The sequence below is a fragment of the Erpetoichthys calabaricus genome, chromosome 3, assembly GCF_900747795.2.
Source record: "Erpetoichthys calabaricus chromosome 3, fErpCal1.3, whole genome shotgun sequence".
Lineage (NCBI taxonomy): Eukaryota > Metazoa > Chordata > Cladistia > Polypteriformes > Polypteridae > Erpetoichthys > Erpetoichthys calabaricus.
In genome coordinates this window covers 265,649,158-265,669,661 of record NC_041396.2, presented here as the reverse complement: position 1 = coordinate 265,669,661, position 20,504 = coordinate 265,649,158, and the positions used below count along the sequence as shown (strand labels likewise).

General features: G+C 41.2%; 1 protein-coding gene across 1 annotated transcript in view; it reads left to right on the top strand.

Annotated features, from left to right (window-relative positions):
• The window catches only part of LOC127526920 (NXPE family member 3-like), a 93,856-nt gene that overhangs the window by 41,192 nt on the left and 32,160 nt on the right, over positions 1-20,504 (top strand). Inside the window, exon 3 of the mRNA XM_051924079.1 lies at positions 9,814-10,598. Within this exon, the coding sequence (XP_051780039.1) occupies positions 9,814-10,598 (785 nt within the window). The remainder of the gene's footprint in view (positions 1-9,813; positions 10,599-20,504) is intronic.

The following is a 20,504-nucleotide window of genomic DNA, read 5'->3' as shown; positions in this document are numbered from 1 at the left end:
TCTCTTTTTTCCATAATTGGCAATCAAACAATAATGAGATGTTAAATGAAACAATAGATGACCAACTATGTTGGGGCCTTAAACTTAAACCAATTTCATTTCAAAAACAGTTTCTTAATTAGAAGATGATTCTTGTTAATTAAACCAGTTATTTCCTTCCATGGCTTGTTGTTTTTCTCAATTTGCCACCGCAGACATTTCCAAAACTGTTGATTTTCTTTTTTCTTAGAGCACTGTCAAAATGTTTTGTGGACTTGATCAGATCTCCATTAGATAGATAGATAGATAGATAGATAGATAGATAGATAGATAGATAGATAGATAGATAGATAGATAGATAGATACTTTATTAATCCCCAAGGGGAAATTCACATACTCCAGCAAGAGCATATTGATAAAAACAATATTAATTAAACAGTGATAAAAATGCAGTGCAAGTTAAAAAATGCAAGGTGGAGAGTGCAAGGCAGGTATAACAGACAATAACTTTGAATAATGTTAATGTTTACCCGCCCGGGTGGCACTGAAGAATCGCATAGTGTGGGGGAAGAACAATCTCCTCAGTCTGTCAGTGAAGCAGGACAGTGACTGCAGTCTGTCGCTGAAGCTGCTCCTCTGTCTGGAGATGATACTGTTCAGTGGATGCAGTGGATTCTCCATGGTTGACAGGAGCCTGCTCAGTGGCCGTTGCTCCGCCACAGATGTCAAACTGTCCAGCTCCGTGCCTACAATAGAGCCTGCCTTCCTCACCAGTTTGTCCAGGCGTGAGGCATCCCTCTTCTTTATGCTGCCTCCCCAGCACACCACTGTGTAGAAGAGGGTGCTTGCCACAACCGTTTGATAGAACATCTGCAGCATCTTATTGCAATTGTTGAAGGACGCCAGCCTTCTAAGGAAATATAACCGGCTCTGTCCTCTCTTGCACAGAGCATCAGTATTGGCAGTCCAGTCCAGTTTATCATTCAGCTGCACTCCCAGGTATTTATAGGTCTGCACCATCTGCACACAGTCACCTCTGATGATCACGGGGTCCATGAGGGGTCTGGTCCTCCTAAAATCCACCACCAGCTCCTTGCTTTTGCTGGTGTTCAGGTGTAAGTGGTTTGAGTCGCACCAATTAACAAAGTCCTTGATTAGGTTCCTGTACTCCTCCTCCTGCCCACTCCTGATGCAGCCCACGATAGCAGTGTCGTCAGCGAACTTTTGCACGTGGCAGGACTCCGAGTTGTATTGGAAGTCCGATGTATATAGGCTGAACAGGACCGGAGAAAGCACAGTCCCCTGCGGCACCCCTGTGCTGCTGACCACAATGTCAGACCTGCAGTTCCTGAGACGCACATACTGAGGTCTGTCTGTAAGATAGTCCACGATCCATGCCACCAAGTATGAATTTACTCCCATCTCTGTCAGCTTGTCCCTGAGGAGCAGAGGTTGGATGGTGTTGAAGGCGCTAAAGAAGTCCAGAAACATAATTCTTACAGCACCACTGCCTCTGTCCAAGTGGGAGAGGGATCGGTGTAGCATATAGATGATGGCAACCTCCGCTCCCACCTCTCACTGATGTGCTCTCTATATATCTCAGTTCATTCTGCACAATCCAGCAGATGACCCAGTGTGCCAGGTTTACCCGGTAGATTTGACTAAGACATTCAAGTTCAGGTAAAATATTGTCTCATTTTTACAGGGCATGTTTCTTGTCACAAGATGATGACATTTACAGTGGTCCAATACGATTTAACCAGCCTACTAATGACAAATAAAATGGTGATGACGACAGTAAGTAAAAACTGTGGTATAAAAATTAATGAAATAACAATGGAATCTTTAATAACCATTCCATCATAGATTAAAATTTAAAGGAGCCAAAACAAATCTTCTAGCAAGGCAATAATAATAATTATGACACTTATAAATCTCCCTAATGTATTGGTGTTTAAGAAGAAGCCCCAATCTCAATAAGCCTATGCCTTTTACCAAGATTTGTTATATGCTTTAAACCTTCTAATTTCTTCTGTTTCATCTGAATTGGTAAGCACCCGTAAGAAAGAGAGAAAGGCCAACAAGAGGAAAAAGAAAGCTTTCTCCCCAATATAAGTGCTTATTCTAAAATAGTATTCATTAGATCCTGCCAGGTTTAAAAAAGTTTTGAACAGATCCTCTAAGAGAGAATTAGATTTTTTCTAATTTCAAATAGTATATAACATCAGTTACCCACTGACTTAACAGAAGTGGGTTAAGATTCCTCCAGAGGAGGAGCAAGGAAAGTCTATGTGCCAATAGTGAAGTAAAGGCAATTACAGTTTGTTTGTCCTTCTCCACATTAAGCCCATCTGGGGGTTTCCAAACACAGCTGTCAATGGATTAGGAGAGATTGTGACACCAAAGCTATCTGATAGGCATTTAAAAAATTTTGTCCAGAATGATGTTAATTTGGTATACGCCCAAAACATGTGGCCTAGTGAGGCTGGAGCTCGATTACAACATTTGCAGGTTGGATCTTGTCCTAGAAACATTTTGGACAATTTTGAAACGAGATAGATGTGCTCGATAAAAAATTTTAGGTTGAATAACTGAATGCTTTGCACATATGGAGCTGAAATGAATTCTGTGCATAGTTGCCTTCCACTCCTTTTCTGAGATGTTGCATAAAAGATCCTTATCCCACTGTACTTTGAGATCTTTAAAAGGAAGGGACTTTAAAACAGTTTTATATATTATAGAAATGCAGTCTGAGTCTTCAAGACTGAACAATATCTGTTCTGGAATAGAAAATAAGTGGGAGGTGAGGAAAATTGTGCAGATTTTGTTTAGCAAAGTCTCTAATTTGGAGATAGTGGAAAAATGTGTTGATGGGAAACTAAATTTAGAGTGAAAATGTCATAGGATGTAAAGACATTATTTTTACAGTATACAAATATCTAAATGATTTAATCCCATATGTTTTCCAAACATTAAAAACTGTCAAAGTTTGAGAGTGTGGAAAAAGGTGGTTATCATGTAGAGGTGCCACAGATAAAAGCTTCTCTGCCTTGAAGTGCTTCCTACATTGGTTCCATATTCTGATTAAATGAAGGACAATTGTGTTGTTAGTATGTTGATGATACCTTGTAGTTACTGGTGTAAAAAGCAAGGAATATAAAGAGGTACTGTAGGATTTAACTTCTATTGCAGACCAAGTTAATCTGTGTTCTTATACTGCATATTTGCCACCCAGTAATAAAATTGAAAATTAGGTTTTATATTTACTTGTGATGTTTACCCCTAGATAATGTGGCAGGCGGACGGGGCCCATGTCCGGCCGGGATGCCCCTGCTACATATATTCCGGGGGAGCAACCATGGGCGTCTCGGTACCTACCCCGGGACACTCGGCTCCCTGGCTGACGTGGGTGCCTCAGTTTTCCGCAGGGGTCCATGGGAAATGGAGTTCTCCACAGCTCTGTTGGGATCTGGGGTGGCCGCCAGGGGGTGCTGCATGGGTCCCTGAGGCGGCCCGGACAACTATACAGCCCCGCCTGGAAGTGCAATTAGAAACAGGTGATCAAGCACCTGGTGCACTTCCAGGTGGGCCATAAAAAGTGCCAGCATCCACCACTCAGGAGCCAGAATTGGGAGGAAGAGGACGAGGTAGTCTGGGAGGAGTGGTGGTGCCAGAGGAAAGATTGTGTTGTGTGGAGTTAAGTGCTTTTGGGACTGTGTATTACCTGTGTGGTTCACGGGGAAGATGTGCCCCACAGGTGAAAAAAAATGAAAGTCTTGTTGGGTTTTACACGTGCCTCTGTGCCAGTCTGTGCCAGGTTGGGCTCTATGCAGCATCCTAATCAATATATTTAAACTGATCTGCAGTGATAAAATGGAAGGTGTCCAATCTAATGCTGTTTGCTAGAGAATTGACTGCAAAAGGCACACTTTTGTTCAAATTAATTTTGAGTCCAGATATCTTTTGAAATTCTGCTAGTACAATTAGGGCTGCAGGCATTGGATTTTGTGGGTCTGATATATACCGTGGCAGCACAGTGGTAGCGCTGCTGCCTCGCAGTTAGGAGACCCGGGTTCGCTTCCCGGGTCCTTCCTGCGTGGAGTTTGCATGTTCTCCCCGTGTCTGCGTGGGTTTCCTCCCATAGTCCAAAGACATGCAGGTTAGGTGCATTGGTGATCCTAAATTGTCTCTAGTGGGTGTGTGTGCCCTGCGGTGGGCTGGTGCCCTGCCCGGGGTTTGCGCCCTGTGTTGGCTGGGATTGGCTCCAGCAGACCCCCGTGACCCTGTAGTTAGGATATAGTGGGTTGGATAATGGATGGATGGATGATATATACAGTACCATATCATCTGCATATAGTAATATTATCTGTTCAAGTCCTTCTCTGAAAATCCCTTTTATCTCTCACTAGCCAACCTGCGGCGTAGCATACGCCGCATAATTATTTATTGATGGGTGAACACTTCCTGAAAGACACAGTTGTCCAAATGGGGTGGGTTTGAGGATACGACTGTGATTGAATGAAAAGATGGAACTCTGGAGAGAGCAACATACAATTGTCCGTGACGGAAAACGGGATAAGCCAACAAAAACACTATGCTCTTAGTATAGTATGAATCAGGTTTTTGTAGACAAAGGTTTTCCCCGTTCCTGCAGAACCATCTAAGAAGAAGCATGTTTGTTGCGGATGGGAATCGCTGTATGCAGCATGTAAAACAGTTTGCGAGGGTGGACGCAGTCGTGCATATCCCATGACGCAGGAGGAGGGTTAGAGTTGGCGGGCGGGGCTCTGTCATGCGTATCCCATGACGCGGGAGAAGGGTTAAATTGGTGGGCGGGGCTCTGTCTTGTGTGCATGCGTATCCCATGGTCGGGCGACTTGGTGGATTATATATAGAAAAGCAGCCGGAACCGAAAAGAACAATGAAAAGTCAACATGGCTCAGAGGTGCATGTGGACTGTAGCAGAGACGAAAGTGACTGAGGCGGTGTTTGGTGAGGTGTTGCGTGCTGGCACATAAGCAGGCAGTGTGCATGCCTCGAGAGCGAGGGTGGACGCGGGAGGAGGGTTAGAGTTGGCGGGCGGGGCTCTGTCGTGTGTATCCCATGGTCTTAGAGTTGGTGGGCAGGGCTCTATGAGTTGGCGGGCATGGCTCTGTCGTGCATATCCCATGGTCTCTGTCTTGCGTGCCATGGTCGGCTGCTTATTGAATTGTTGGTGGGCGTGGCTCTGTGAGTTGGTGGGCAGGGCTTTGTCTTGCGTGCGTCTTGCGTGCCATGGTCGGCTGCTTAGTGAATTATGTTTCAAAAGTGAACAGCCAATGGCTCAATGGTAATTGCAAATAGCAGTGGTAACAAGGGGCTTAATTGTCTAGTACTGCGTTCTAGTTTGACGTAGTCTATGATAGTGTTAATACAAACTGAAGCCTCTGGACTTATATACAGTAGTTTGATCCATGCACATATGTTAGGGCCAAACCCAAATTTATGCAAAGTGGTGAATAGGTAATCCCATTCAACCATATCAAATGCTTTTTTTGCATCCAAAGATTATAAGATCTCTGGAGTGTTGGACTTCATGGGTGAATATATTACGTCAAATAGGTGTTGAAGATTGGAAGCCAAATGTCTACCTTTAATAAATCTGGTTTGGTCTTGTGATATTAATGAAGGGAGCACTTTCTCAGTCCTTCTAGCTGGGACTTTGGAGAATATCTTAACATCATTATACAGAAGTGAGATTGGTCTGTATGATGTATGTTATAATAAGTCCTTATTTTTCTCAAGAAAAATGGTAATTAATGCTTGTCAACATTTTTGGGGTGGAATTTTATTGTCTCTGGCTTCTATAAACGTTGCTAATAAAAGGGGAGCTAACTTAATTAACACTTTTTTATAAAACTTGTAGCTATCAGGGCCGACTGCTTTCTTAGTCTGAAGTGAGTTTATAGCATCTAGTAATCCTGATTCTGGTTAATCTAATTCCTCTGCACTGAGAGTATCTAGTTGTGGTATCTGTAATGCATCCAAAAACACATTGGGTTGTGTCTCGTCTTCTTTAAACTAAGTAGAATATAAGGACTTATGGTAGTCTCTAAATGTGTGCATTATATTTTTATGGTCAATGATTCTTTCTCCATCATTGTTGGTGATTACTGATATTGCATTGCAAACTTCCTGCTTGTGGATTTGTTGAGATAAGATCTTATTACCCTTCTGTCTGTGTTCATAGTAATAATGTCTGAATTTAAAAATGAGTTGTTCTGTTTCTTTTGTTGTCAAAAGATTAAGTTTTGATTGCAAAGCCTGTCTTTTTCTAAAAAGTGCCTCGTTTAGAAACCTGGGGCATCATGTATAAACGGTGCATACGCACAAAAATGTTGCGTACGCCCGTTTCCACGCTTACATCATGATGTATAAAAACTAAACTTGGCATAAAGCCACGCACATTTTCACGGCAGCTAAATCCTTGGCATATGCAAGTTCTTTGCTCGGTTTTGCAAACTAGCTGCACCCAGCGTCTAAGCAGTGCTTTTGTCCCAGTGTGGTTTCCCTTTCTTTTTTAGATCCACATCTCTGACGTGGCTTTATCAAATACACTGTAATTAACTACATATCATTTATTAGTTTAAGGCATCTGATTGTAATTAACCTGTAACAATATAATGGTCCACGGAATGGCCAAACTATTCCAAATACCATAGCTGCTTTAGCATTGTTCCTCTCAACGCACCACTCAGAGTATTTATCCCACTCTAACTGAGTGTGGAATCACAGCCCTACAGCAGCTGATCAGAAAGAGAATTATCGGGATACAGCATCAAGCACACGCTGTCTCAGCCATGCACACAGTCTATTGAACCTCTGCCATACAGCAAACACTTCAGAGCCTTTCCTGTAGGGACATCGTGGTTCAGAAACAGTTTCATCCCAAGAACTATAAAAGCACTCAATCAGTCCATCAAGTGCTCCTTGTAGAACTGTTTGTACTTATAAGTACAATTACCTCACTGTAAACTTGCAATACAGTTATAATATTGCACAACCTGCGCCACTTTATAAAACGTGTATTTACATATGATGATGATATTATTTTTAAGATGAAATGCAGCAAAATGTTTATTACATTATACAGATAAAATTTTAACATCATTGAAATAATCTATATTGTTAATAATTAAACATGTGAGGACACAGTGTTGCAGCGCTAGCAACGAGCTGGCACCTCGTTCAGGGATTGTTCCTACCTCGCGCTCTATGCTTGCTGGGGCTGGCGTGACACTGGACCAATAGATGGATAGGGTAATTAAGCATGTACTACGAACATATTTCAATTTTCTTTAAAAGTTTTGAATAATCGGCATTCTAAGCTTAGATGGCTTGACATCTATTGCAGAGCTGATTGTGTGGCAATTGGGTACTTGGAGTAAGAACAGGAAGGACAGGAATTGGGGGTTAGTACATTTGAGGAAGACAGTAATGCTGCAGTAAATTATTTCATTGAAGGTCGCGCACAGCACAGCAAGCATCTTGTGGGAAGCAGGAACAATCTCTGGACAGTCCGCCAGTTCATTAGTATTACTGTACCATCGTGTTCCCATGTTTAATAACATGCTTTAATTCCTGTCATCATGAAAATGATATCAAGTATACATCTCAGTATTTAGATTATTTGGAGAGCTGTAAATCACAAATGTAATGGATTCTGTTTACTGTCGGAGAAAGAGAAAGCCCATTTAAGAAGCACGTAGTGATTCACACACATAGAGCACATAGAAGAATACATACAATACAAAGCATTTAACGTGCTACTTTAGTTACGATGGTATTTGAGAAACTAGTAAATTAAACGAATATAAGATAAAGTTTATGACGTTCTACTTTAATGACAAAATAAACTATGTGATTAAAGTGGAAATTTCGAGATTAAAGTTGACATTTTGAGCTTTTTTTCCCACTGTGTGCGTGTTTTTTTTTTTTTCTTTTCTCTGTACCCTAATAAGTTTCCATATGACACTCAGATGGTGAGCTACGACTCCTCTTTACACGATGACTTTGATATCTGACTTCTTTTTTATTCCGTGCATTGTGTGACTTTGTGAATTTGAACTTTCGAGTTTCTTCGACACTCTATGTCATTCGATCAACTTTCTTTTGTTGTTTATACTACTGCTTAAACTAACAAAATAGAATGTTTTTCTTTGCCTCCACTTGGTATTCACTGAAATTCTTCTTTTTTCCCCATGTTTTTGCCATTGTCTTTTCACAGAATGCTGAACTTAAGGGCTATTTACATTAATTTGCATATTCAAAGACATGTAATTCTGGTAGGAGACAGGGTGGGGCGGCAGGCCCGTGCATGTGCAATGCATTTCATGCTGACTGGGATTTATGTACCGGAAGAATGTGGAAGTTGGTGTACACACAAATTTATGCATCTGGATTTTTTTGGGCATACGCACATTTCTGTTTTTGTCTGTACTCCATGTCTTAGTGTGAATTCTATGCACGGTGTTATACATACTGTCATACTTGTGACAGTATTACAGCTTTGAGTCTTCTTGGATAAGTCTCAAAAAACTCCACAAACCTGGATTTTGTTGGTGTATCCTATTCTTCCTGGCAGATCCTCTCAAGCTCTGTTACATTGAATAGGAGTGTTTGTAAATTGCCATCTTAAGGTCTGTCCACAGATTCCCCATGGGGTTTGTGTTTGGGCTTTTGTTGGGCCACTTGAGAACAGTCAGAGACTTGTCCAGCACTCGAGCAGGGTCTTGGCTGTAGGCTTCAGGTCATTGATGTGCTGAAAGGTGAAATCATCCCCCAGTCTGCTGCCACGTGCTCTCTGGATTTCTTCAAGGACCTCTTTGTATTCATTCATCCTTCCCTCAGATCTGGACAGTCTCCCTGTTCCTGCTGCTGAGAAGCACCCTAACAGCATGATGGTATCACCACCATGCTTCACTATATGGAAGATATTAGGCAGGTTATGAGCAGTGCCTGGTCTTCAAAAGACATAATGCTTAAAGTTCTGTCCAGATTTTGGACTCATCAGACTACAGAATCATTCTGTCACACTCTCAGAGTTCTTTAAATGCTATTTGACAAACTCCATGTGGGAGTTAGCCCCTCTGCCATAAATTTCTCATTAATGGTGTGCTGTTGATATGGTCGTCCTTCTGACAGGTCCTCCCAACTGAGCAGAAGACTTCTGAAGCTCTGTTAGAGTGACCACTGGATTCTTAGCCACAATCCCTTAACAAGGCCTTTCTTGCCCAGTTACTCAGATTGGCTAAACAGCCAGCTTTAGGAAGAGTTGTGGTGTTTCCAGGCTTCCTCCATTTCACAATAATTGATGCCCCATCTCAAGGATAAATAAAGCAAACAGGATGCACTTAATCACAATTTGTAGTGCAACAGCAAGGGGTCTGAATACTTATATGAATGGGAGATTTCAGTTTTGGATTTTTTATGAATTTGCAAAAATTTCTGAAAAGATATTTTTACTTTGTCATTATGGGTTACTGAAGGTATATCGTTGGACAAAATTATCCATTTAAAATTAAATCTATGACACAATAAAGTTTACAGAAAGTGGAGTGGTCTTTCTGAAACCACTGTTTTAAAAAACCTTCACTTAATTGTAAATTTGACCATCTGCAGATCTTCTAGCTGCATTTGAAGATTTCTGTAACTAATTTTAAAATATCTAAATTGTTTATGAATAAAGATAATTCTGGCTTCCAAAAATCTTTTTTTGTTAAAATTTTAGTTCAATGAGAGAAAAAAATTTTCAACATAAACTGGCAAAGATTAATTTTTTTTTTTCTTTTACAGGTTCTTTATAAAATGTGGCAAATTTATATTTTTGATAAACCCATTGCTCCAATTCAACCCACGGATGTTATGTTAAAACTGTCCACTTCACCAGTCTGCACAATTAACAAACCCATGGATATCATGTTAGAACCTCACACCTCACAAGTCCCCAATGATATTAGTTCTATAGAAGCTGAGCAGCTCAGACAGATACTTGCTTGGCCTTCCCCAGGAGAGCCTGTCTCGTTTGAAGAGTCCACTGAACCATCAAAAAGTTTCTTTATCATTAAGAATTTAAATAAAACCTACTTCGTGGGAGACACACTGGAAGTTCTTGTAGTGGCAAGAGATCACCTTGGCAATCCAAAAAAATATGGTGGTGATTTCTTCCAGGCCAAGATCCATTCTCTGGAGCAGAAAGCTGGAACATATGGCACAGTGGTGGACCACCAAAATGGGAGTTACACAGCTAAATTCTCACTTTTGTGGTCGGGTGACGCCAAGGTTTCCATCCGACTGATCCACTCTAGTGAGGCAGTGACAGTACTCACGAAGCTGCGAGATACCGATCCACACAAGGTCTTTTTCCATGGTGAGTTTGTAAAAGGAAACACAGTGGAAAAAACTGTCTGCAATGTTCTGGAGACCCATAAAAACTGCTGCTGCATCTATGTAGACCAGCTCACACAAAACACCTGGTACTGCAAGCGGCCCCCTACTCTATCTTGTGACAAGTTCAAATACCATAGCATGGGAGGTTATCAAGTAAATATGACTCAAAGTGACAGGGATCTTCTAAATGGGTAAGTGTAAGCAAACAATGTCTTGTGCTTATTGTCTGACCTGCATCTGGGATCTTGCGTTTCTGGTTTGCATGACAAGGTTAGCTTATAAGTAAGTTTATTATTATTTTATATTTGGTTGATCCTCAGTGGTTTAAAACAACACAAGTGTTTACATATCTGTTTATAACTGGAATGCAGATGGACAGAGCAAATTGCTGAGAGTTACTCCATGAGATGGAGGTGAGGAATTGAACCATCATCTTTGGTTTTAAAGTCCAGTATTTTAAGTGCTGCACTACACTGCTTGGCTTACCTGACTGATTCTTTGTTTTAGATACTGGTTCAAGTTAAGATTTTTATTGTTATGTCGACACATCCTCAGAAAAATATAGTTGATATTTCAGAAAACAAAAATCCTCAGCATCTAAACGGTGTTGCCCAAAACCAATGCTGAAAATAATTCTTGTGTAATGATATCCCAGCATTTCAAATGCCTTGCCTAGACCTATGAATCATACTATTGTGGACTCCCTCTATACTCCCCAATTCTATACCTGTGCAGAATCTGCATATTCTTAACATGTGTACTTTTTTTGGCCAGGTCCTTTATTTTCCATGAGCAACAAAAACACATGCACGTTAAACTTACTGGTAACTCTAAAATGGCACCGAGTATGAATATAACTTGTCTTGACGTTGATTCTACTGAGACAATCACTTTACTCTCCAACCCCCTTTCAAATTAAGAGGGCAAATGAATAAATTACCCCTTTTTGAAAATAAGTGATTTGGTTAATAATAGAGCTAACCTGGAGTTCAGAATCTATCTTTTAGAGAACAAATGATCTTTCAATAACCACCTACATTTGTCTGCTCTTCTGAGTTCCTTGAGCATACTTTCTTCTGGTGTTCTGTACTGTACATTACTGTCTTCATTCAGTACACATTCTTTATGCATTGCCCATCTTGTTTATAAAGAGAGTTAAAATGACTAACCTCAGACATTAGAAGAACACATATCCATGACATGAATACAAGTGGACTCATTATATTTTTGTCACCATGGCAACATATTAACACTTTCCATTAAATCATCTTTTGCTTGGTGTTCAAAATGAAAGCATTTCATCTGTTGTCAAGCTGTGGAACTGCAGGCTACCTTGAGAAAAATTACATTGAGATTCCAAAGAAAACAGGTGAGTACTGAACCAGTGATGTGTCCAGATCTTTTGGTGGGCAGAAGCCCAAAAGGGGATAGGGGATACTTTATGGGGCTGTAAAAGGAATAGACTCGACGCACTTAAAAAGGTTTGGGGCAGCCACCCGTATATTATTCCTGGCTGCAAAAGAGTCTTGTTAAATACAGAGATGTTCTCTATACCGAGTCCAAAACAGAACTGACGATGGTTTGTCAAGATGGTGGTTTTAAGGGATAGGACAGGAAGTGATGTAAGGGAACCGGAAGTGATGTTCTTCATTAGTCAGAGTAGGTGTTGGGAGTGATAATCTTCTAGGTGCCAGAACCAGAAGTGATGTTCTTCTGGGAGCCAGAACCGGAAGTGATGTCATTTGTTTTAAATCAGACAGGTTTTCCCACGGTTGGTCTGTAGAGATAACAGGAGAAGGTTTAGTGTACCCCGCCACCCCCTGGCCTGGCGTGGAATTACCTTTGCTTGGTCCATACAACGTCTTCTTAGTCGCACGTGTGTGACAGGACACAATCCTGGACACAGATGAGTGCCCACTTTTATTTTCGTTTTTAATTTGATTGGATATGTGGGTGAAACTTCAGGGGCATTCTGATATTTACAAACTTGGCAAAATGTTTGTTCATGACTGAGTATGTTAAAGTATGAGAAAAGACACTAAACCCATTCTACTGTGCATACTGTATGCAGTATGGAAGTGGTCTAAATTAATTAGATTAGATTGGATAAACTTGATTAACCCAAGGGCAAATTCAGATGAATAAAGTAGCAGAAACATAACAAACATAAGATACAGACTCACAGGAAAAATAATACACTTGATAGATAGATATTGTGCAGAAATAAAGAGTATAAACATTTAGTCTGAGACATTTGGATGAAGCATTGAATTTCCCAGAGGCACATCTTAGCTCACCATGGAGGAATGAACCAATGGCTAAATGTGCTCCAAGACAGCACATCCTGAAGATGATGGAGGGGATTTTTCATGATGGCATCCAACTTTTCCTGATATGCTTGTTCAGTTATTATGCATCTTTTGAACTTAAGTCGCTTCCCCAGAAGTAACTTGCTGCATACACCAAAAGACCTGAGTCTTCTCAGGAAGTACATTCTGCTCTAGCCCTTCTTGTACAGAGCCACTATGTTTTCAGACCAGTTCAGTTTGCTGTTTATGTGTAGCACCAGGTAGCTTTGTACCACTTCCACATCCTCTCCATGAATGGTTACTAATCTCAAAGAATCGTTGGCACAACAGCAGTCCTTCACTGACTCTTTTGTTTTGCTTATGTTGATTTGCAGTTATTTCCACAAGCCTCTTGACTCATCTACATTATTAATGCAGACTATGACGGACAGGTCTTCTGACCTGGTATTGTGCTGGAAGTCTGTTGTGTTGAGGGTGAACAGGAGGAGAGGCTGGACGGTTTCCTGATGTGCTCCAGTATTAAACGCTACCATTTAAGATACATAGTCCTTGACCTTCACAAGATTATCCATGATCCAGGAGATTGAGGGGGAATTAAGATGAATACTCTTAAGCTTTTTCTCCAGTTGATGAGGCAGATTTGTGTTAAAGGCACTGGAGAAATCAATAAACATTATCCCGTGTGACCAACAGGGGGCATTGCAGCACCCCAAACCTAAGGCACAACTTCACAGACAAATCCTAGTATGAATAAAAAGTTTATTCTCATAAATAACCTTATACAAAGGCTTCCAAAGTGGCATAAACCAAACATAATACAATTCTGTTATTCGTTCTCTTCTCCACACCTCCCAAGTAAGCTTTGTCCTCCTTCCACCCAAATCCAATTTGCCTGGATGAAGTTGAGTGGTCTCTTGGACCCAGGAGTACTTCCAGCGCTAGGGCATAGCCCGATGGAAGTACTTCAGGGCCACTTGGTAGTCCCACAAAGTAAGGATTGTTAAACCCTTCAGATCCCCCTGGCAGCCACCACAGAACTCCTCAGGGCTGCATCATGGGACTACAACTTCCAGCATGCCCTGCAGGAGTTTGTAATAATAATAATTAATAATAATTCATTACATTTATATAGCGCTTTTCTTAGTACTCAAAGCGCGAGTTTGTGTGGGAATCCTGAACCTGGGAGGCTGCCACCTAGCATTTTATGGGGGAAAATCTCCTGAATGAATTGTCTTCTCCTGTCCTTTCATTATACTGGCCTCCCGACCGGATAAGGATCCTTGTTCAGTCCCAGCCAGGATGCCAGTCTCTACATGCCATCCATTACAACTGAACACCTGACTATGGTGCTGGATTTGTCAAAGTGGGAGTAGGCTCTGTGGAGCATATACAGTAGATCAAATCATCCTCTACACCTATCTTTGTTTGACAGGCAAACTGCAGAGGATTCAGATGTTCTGAAACTGGGGATCCTAGCTGTTTTAGGACCAGTCTATCAAATGTCTTTATGATGTATGAAGTAAAAGAAACAGGTCTAAAGTCTTTAGGATAATTAGAATGTCCTTTCTTTGACTCTCAGGCCACACAGGATGTTTTCCACACTTGAAAAATGGGAGAACGGAACCCCCCAGAGCTGGATGGCACATGTTTCGGCTGGGTTCATCTGGCCTTGCAACCTTGTTTGTAAGAGTTTCCCAAGCTCGCTCTACACTTGATCAACAGAGACAGATAGACCAGGAAGTGGAAGGGGATTAGAGACCATGAGTGTGAATGTCATTGCAGGGGAAAGTTATGCAGGGTAGAGATGGCAGCTTGCACGCTGATAGTAGCAGTGTTGGGGAAGGGCTGGAATGACAAGAATGATCCAAACCTGTTGTGGAACTGGTTCAGTTACATGTCTTTAAATCCTGGGATGAACCTGGTTGCTCTCTTTTGCACAGTGTCAAGTGCTGTTCTGTCTTTCCTTCTTGTAACATAGTAAACAGTACAGCACACAGTATTCCAAATGTAGTCTTACTAGTGAATTATATCTACTGCTCAAAAAATGGAGGAAACACTTAATCATCACAGTCAAACACTAAGTCAATTAAGCTTCAGGGATATCAATTTGTCCAGTTAGGAAGCATAAGCAATTTTGAATCAATTTCACCTGCTTTGGTGCAAACGAAAGGTACACAGGTCCAAAGGAGAGGCAACAGCAAGAAAATTGCTCTCTCTTTGTTCTTCCTGACGGATTTTTCTCTTCTTTTATGTTTTGCTAGTGTTCTTGTCACTACTGGTACCAAGAGGCAGTACCTGTAGCTGATGCAGGTTGCACATGTAGTCCAGCTCCTCCAGAATGGCACATCTGTACGTGCCATCGCAAGAAGGTCTCAAGAGCATGGTGGAGAGCACTGAAGTCTGAGGTGTTCTATAAAACTATATTCAGCCATGGTGTAGCCTTTGTCCTTTTCGTTATTTGGGCATATTTTCATTAATTCTGTGCTTTTGCCCAAGGACAGCATGATGTTTTAGTGTGGCTTCAGAACTGCCTCTCTCTTTATCTCTCTGATACCAAACAAGGAGGGTCCTATTTTTCATGTTAAAAGCTGCAAGTCCACTGCCTCTTTCAAAAGCTGTGTAGTGTCTTCCTCTCTGAAAAGCTCCATAGTAAGTGGATCTCTTTTATACTGTGACTTCATGGCTGTTTTTTGTGTTATCAGAAAAGTTTGGACAACTAAGAAAATGTTCCTAGTTGTTGACATAAAGTTAAACAGCAAAGTCCCCAAAAAGCTCCTGTTTCACATTCACTTTTAAGTAGTGACAAATGGAGGGGGCAGCAGACAGAAAAAGGTTTGGGGATGGCCACCCCATATACTGAAAAATCAGCGAATGAAAAGAAACAACTGAACTGACTAACATATTGAGACTGCTCTATAAATATGGTGAGTAGGAGGAAGAGGTGGAGTCAGGACAGCTGAAACAGGAACTAACGTGGCAGGAAGGGGAATTCTGGGTAGCGTAAATGATCAGGATTTGCTGGAAGTGATGCTAACAGTGGGTGGATCAATGGTGATGTCATTAAGAGTCAGGGTCTTTGGCTGGACTGCAGAGGAATAAGAGGAGAGAGGATCGGGTGAGAATGCCATCCCTTGGTCTGGCTGACAAATAACACTATTTCAGCCTATAAACTGTCCCCCATGTGCACGTGTCACACACAGAACCACAAACCCTGTACACAACCAACACAAATACAGTCATGGGATCAAAACAGAGGTTTTTATCATAAAAATACCTTGCAAAGGTTTCTTCAGAGTTTGCAGAAGCACAATTCCAAACAAATTTTCCTTACTTCCTTCCTTCTCTTCACTTCTCTTCTCTCTCTGTCCACCTCCCTTCTAGATTGTGTTGCCTTCCTTCCTCCCGACTAGGACTTAACTGGAGGAGGGCGAACAGTTTCCTTTTATGTCAGACCTGGGAGTACTTCTGGTCAGCAGAGCTGACTCACGGCACAACAATTCCCATCATGCCCTATAAGCATCAATATGGTTAATAAGGTTCTTGGATGCTGCCATCTAGCAGATGGTGGATAAACATTGTGACCACAAGAAGGCACTAGAGAACCCCAAACTACAGACCCAGGAATACACCACACGTTAACAGAATAAAATAAAGGATTTTTATTCTTCCAGGCACTTTCCACAATCCTCTCCCAATAACAAGACCCAACTACACATAAAATAATTGATAACCAACAATTCTTCCTGCTTCTTCACCTCTGCTGAGTTTTGCACAGTGCCTCCCGACTCTGACTCATTCATATGTGGTAGCAGGCTTCCACCCCTGCAGGTGTCCTGACTGGGTTCTTATATGAGGACCACTGCCACCTAGCACATGGGGGAATTAAACCACTCCCAGGTTTCGGCTTCCATTTTTCTGTGGTTATCTTTCCGCCCAGCTGGTCAATACATACAACATTCCTCTTGGGCTCACAGTCCAAAGGTCTTCATCTGCAAAAATAAGAAAAAAATCTTTATTATGGGTTTGTAGCAGCCACTGATGAAAGACTGGTGGCTCAGACTTCATTTCAAAATGCGTGGGGCAGTGTCTCCATTGATGACCCACCTACAACATAAGTAACACCGCCCCCTTCATCTAGTAAAGCAGTGGGTGAATTGAAAGTGTTCTGCCCCCAATTGCATAAGTCTCTTAGGGGCTATGTCTTTTCTGGGTGTGTCCTCCCATGATGTACTCTATGTAGGTAACCCCAAAGGTTCACGTAACTCCAATCACTGTACCACAGTGGTCGCTTTTATTTTGTTGGGCGAGTTATTCCTATTGGAATGACCGCTTGTTTTTCTTTGTGGCCTGTGGATGGTTTGAGCCTGCCTACTGATAAAAGGGGGTCCCTTCACCAACTCTGTGGTCTTCATAACATTGGGATTTTGTTTCCTCTTCACACCTTCATATTTTGTTGGAGTCAGCACTACTTGACCTCCCTCAAGATTATCTGGAGTCCCTTCATGCTGTTTCCCAATTTCTATACCAGATTGGACCTCATTGGTCTGACCTGAGGTACCGATCGGGGAAAATTATCTAATATTTTAACCAGTGCTGTCGGAAAGAGTGCAGCATGGGTCCCCTCAGCTTTGTCAGGTTCCGCTTCACACTGCATCTCCTTATTCTGTACCATACAGTATTGACTTACTGAGCTAGGCTGGCTTGTCCACTCATTGTCGCCATCTTGTCTGAGGCGAAAATCACACAGCAGGGTACAAACCACATTTCTGCTATCAAGGAGGTATGAACAAGGCACACAGTTAGACAGATCCCCAGGTATGTTAAACATAGTGATGCTGCATACCTCCTTTTTGGTTCAGTCACTGATTAAACCGCTAAGGTTGTCCTGCATGTTCTCCTCCACACAGCTTTCCTCTCTGCTCATTTGTTTTTTCCACCCAGTCCATCACTGTCCTTCCAGTCTGGCTTTTCCTTGGTAAGGGCCTCTCTTCTCTCCAGGGCATGATGCCAGATAATTCTGCCTGGCACTCACAGAATATACATATTGGTTAGTTTAACTGAGCTTAAACATTTACATTCTAATAAAGAATAACACATGTTTTTAACACTTACTTTACATTTCCATATCATTCGCAGAATGTTTGCCTTATTTACATCCCAAAATTCAACACTCTGTTCAAAAAATTTTTATATCATGTTAATTTTAATTCAGCTCATGTTTCAAAAGAAGTACAGATCTAATGGACTACTTTTCTAAAGTAAACTCACACTTGGCCCACAATGTCCTCTAAAACTTTTACTTCCCTTGGTAACCCCGTAAATAATTGTCTTCCTTCAAAGTTCAGCCTCTGCAGATTCTCCCCTGGCCCTTAACAGCATGTCAGCAGTCATCTGTCATGATCACAAGTAATTGTAGTTTTTCCCTTTTTGAGCCCTTTAATATATGAGTAATTATAGTCTTGGTCACACAGTTTATTCACTTAGAAGCTACATCTTATCTAAAAAATTCCCAAGATAAAAACAAGTCTTATTTTATAAATGTATGCCCATTACAGAAAAATAATAAAATAACAACTATTGTATTACCATGTACATGTCAGGGTCTATTAACAGACTGAACAAAATAAAAAGAATCAAGTAATTGAATAAACTCAATTATCAATATTTTAGAAGTACAAAAATGAAGAATATTTAAATCACCCAAGATAAATATTCTCTCAGACATGGGAATGATTAACCAAGATAAAAAAATAATAATTAAAATTCACTAATAAAATCTCTGTATAATTTAGGAGATCAATATACAAGGACAGTAGGTTGGCAGTGTCATTTTTTAACAATTGTACCTCAGACAGCAATTGTGTGGCATTAAAACATCTTTTAAAAATAACAGCCACACTACCTCCCCTACCAGTACCTCTGGTACAGACAGCAGGATAAAGTTCTAACAATGTGCTTAATTCACTACTAGTGATGAGTGAAACAGGCAAGTTTCGTTTTGCATACAATTTCACAAAACTGACACTAGAATTCAATACACAGGCAACGTTGCAAGTGTAAAATACAAAATTGTTTTTTTATAGATTTTAAGGGGTTTCTTTGGAGTGGAAAACAAGGAATACTGCTCCCTATAGCCTTGTTCACATTTAGGTGTTTACCTGTGTTCTTTTCTGGAGCTGCGTAATGCATATAATCTGTTGCATACCAGTATTAGCAATTCTATTAATGCCTCTCGTTCACATAACCTTAGAGGAGTGCAGTGTGTGTTTTTTTAAATTTCACATACAGCTTTGATTTAAACATGAAGACTCACCAAAGGGTGCGTTACTGTGTTTAATCTATAGGGATAGCTGTCTACCTGGGAAGCTTCCCACCAACCCTGCCAGCATGTAGCAGCTACTCTTTCCTGTTTCTTGATTCCTGCAGAAAATGTTAATGATATGCACTCTCCAAGCTCCATGGAGCTTCAAGTTTCTTTTCTGTCTCTGATGCATCGTTAGAATAGCAAAGATTATAATAATAATAATCCATCCATCCATTATCCAACCCGCTGAATCTGAACACAGGGTCACGGGGGTCTGCTGGAGCCAATCCCAGCCAACACAGGGCACAAGGCAGGAAGCAATCCCGGGCAGGGTGCCAACCCACCGCAGGACACACACAAACACACCCACACACCAAGCACACACTACGGCCAATTTAGAATCGCCAATCCACCTAACCTGCATGTCTTTGGACTGTGGGAGGAAACCGGAGCGCCCGGAGGAAACCCACGCAGACACGGGGAGAACATGCAAACTCCACGCAGGGAGGACCCAGGAAGCGAACCCAGGTCCTCAGGTCTCGCAACTGCGAGGCAGCAGTGCTACCCACTGTGCCACCGTGCCGCCCAATAATAATAATAATAATACATTTTATTTATATAGCACCTTTTCCATGCTCAATCTATACTAATAAAAGGCAAAGCCCTCACTGACTCACTCATCACTAATTCTCCAACTTCCCATGTAGGTAGAAGTCTGAAATTTGGCAGGCTCATTCCTTACAGCTTACTTACAAAAGTTAGGCAGGTTTTATTTCGAAATTCTACGCGTAATGGTCATAACTGGATCCTGTTTGACTGACTCATTCATCACTAATTCTCCAACTTCCCGTGTAGGTAGAAGGCTGAAATTTGGCAGGCTCATTCCTTACAGCTTACTTACAAAAGTTAGGCAGGTTTCATTTCGAAATTCTACGTGTAATGGTCATAACTGGAACCTGTTTTTTGTCCATATACTCTAATGGAGGAGGCGGAGTCACGTATCGCGTCATCACGTATTACGCCTCCTACGTAATCACGTGAACTGAAAACGAGGAAGAGATTTACAGCACAAGTCAAACGCGGGAATGAAGGTAAATGACGTTAATTGTTGACTGTCTTTTAATACTGTGTACTTGTTGAGTGTCTTTTAATACTGTGTAAGCATACATATTAACACATGTGCAATTAAACGTGTGCATTTACGGGGTGATTTCACAGGCTTAAAAGCTCGCCTTTTATTAAAAAGGTAAATGCAAACTCTTTTCATTCTGAAGGGCACAAACCACGTTAGATTTCAGCCGTTAAACGCGCAAAAATGTCAGTACACCAGATAAATAAGCGCAACATATTATCAGTTGTATTGTATGCTTACAATACATATAGAAATGTGTTAATTGTTAACTAATATTATGGGATGGTGTTTTTCGACTCGCGCTTTGATTTAAACGATTGCATGTCTTGGTGGGTTTGCGTAGCTTATTGTC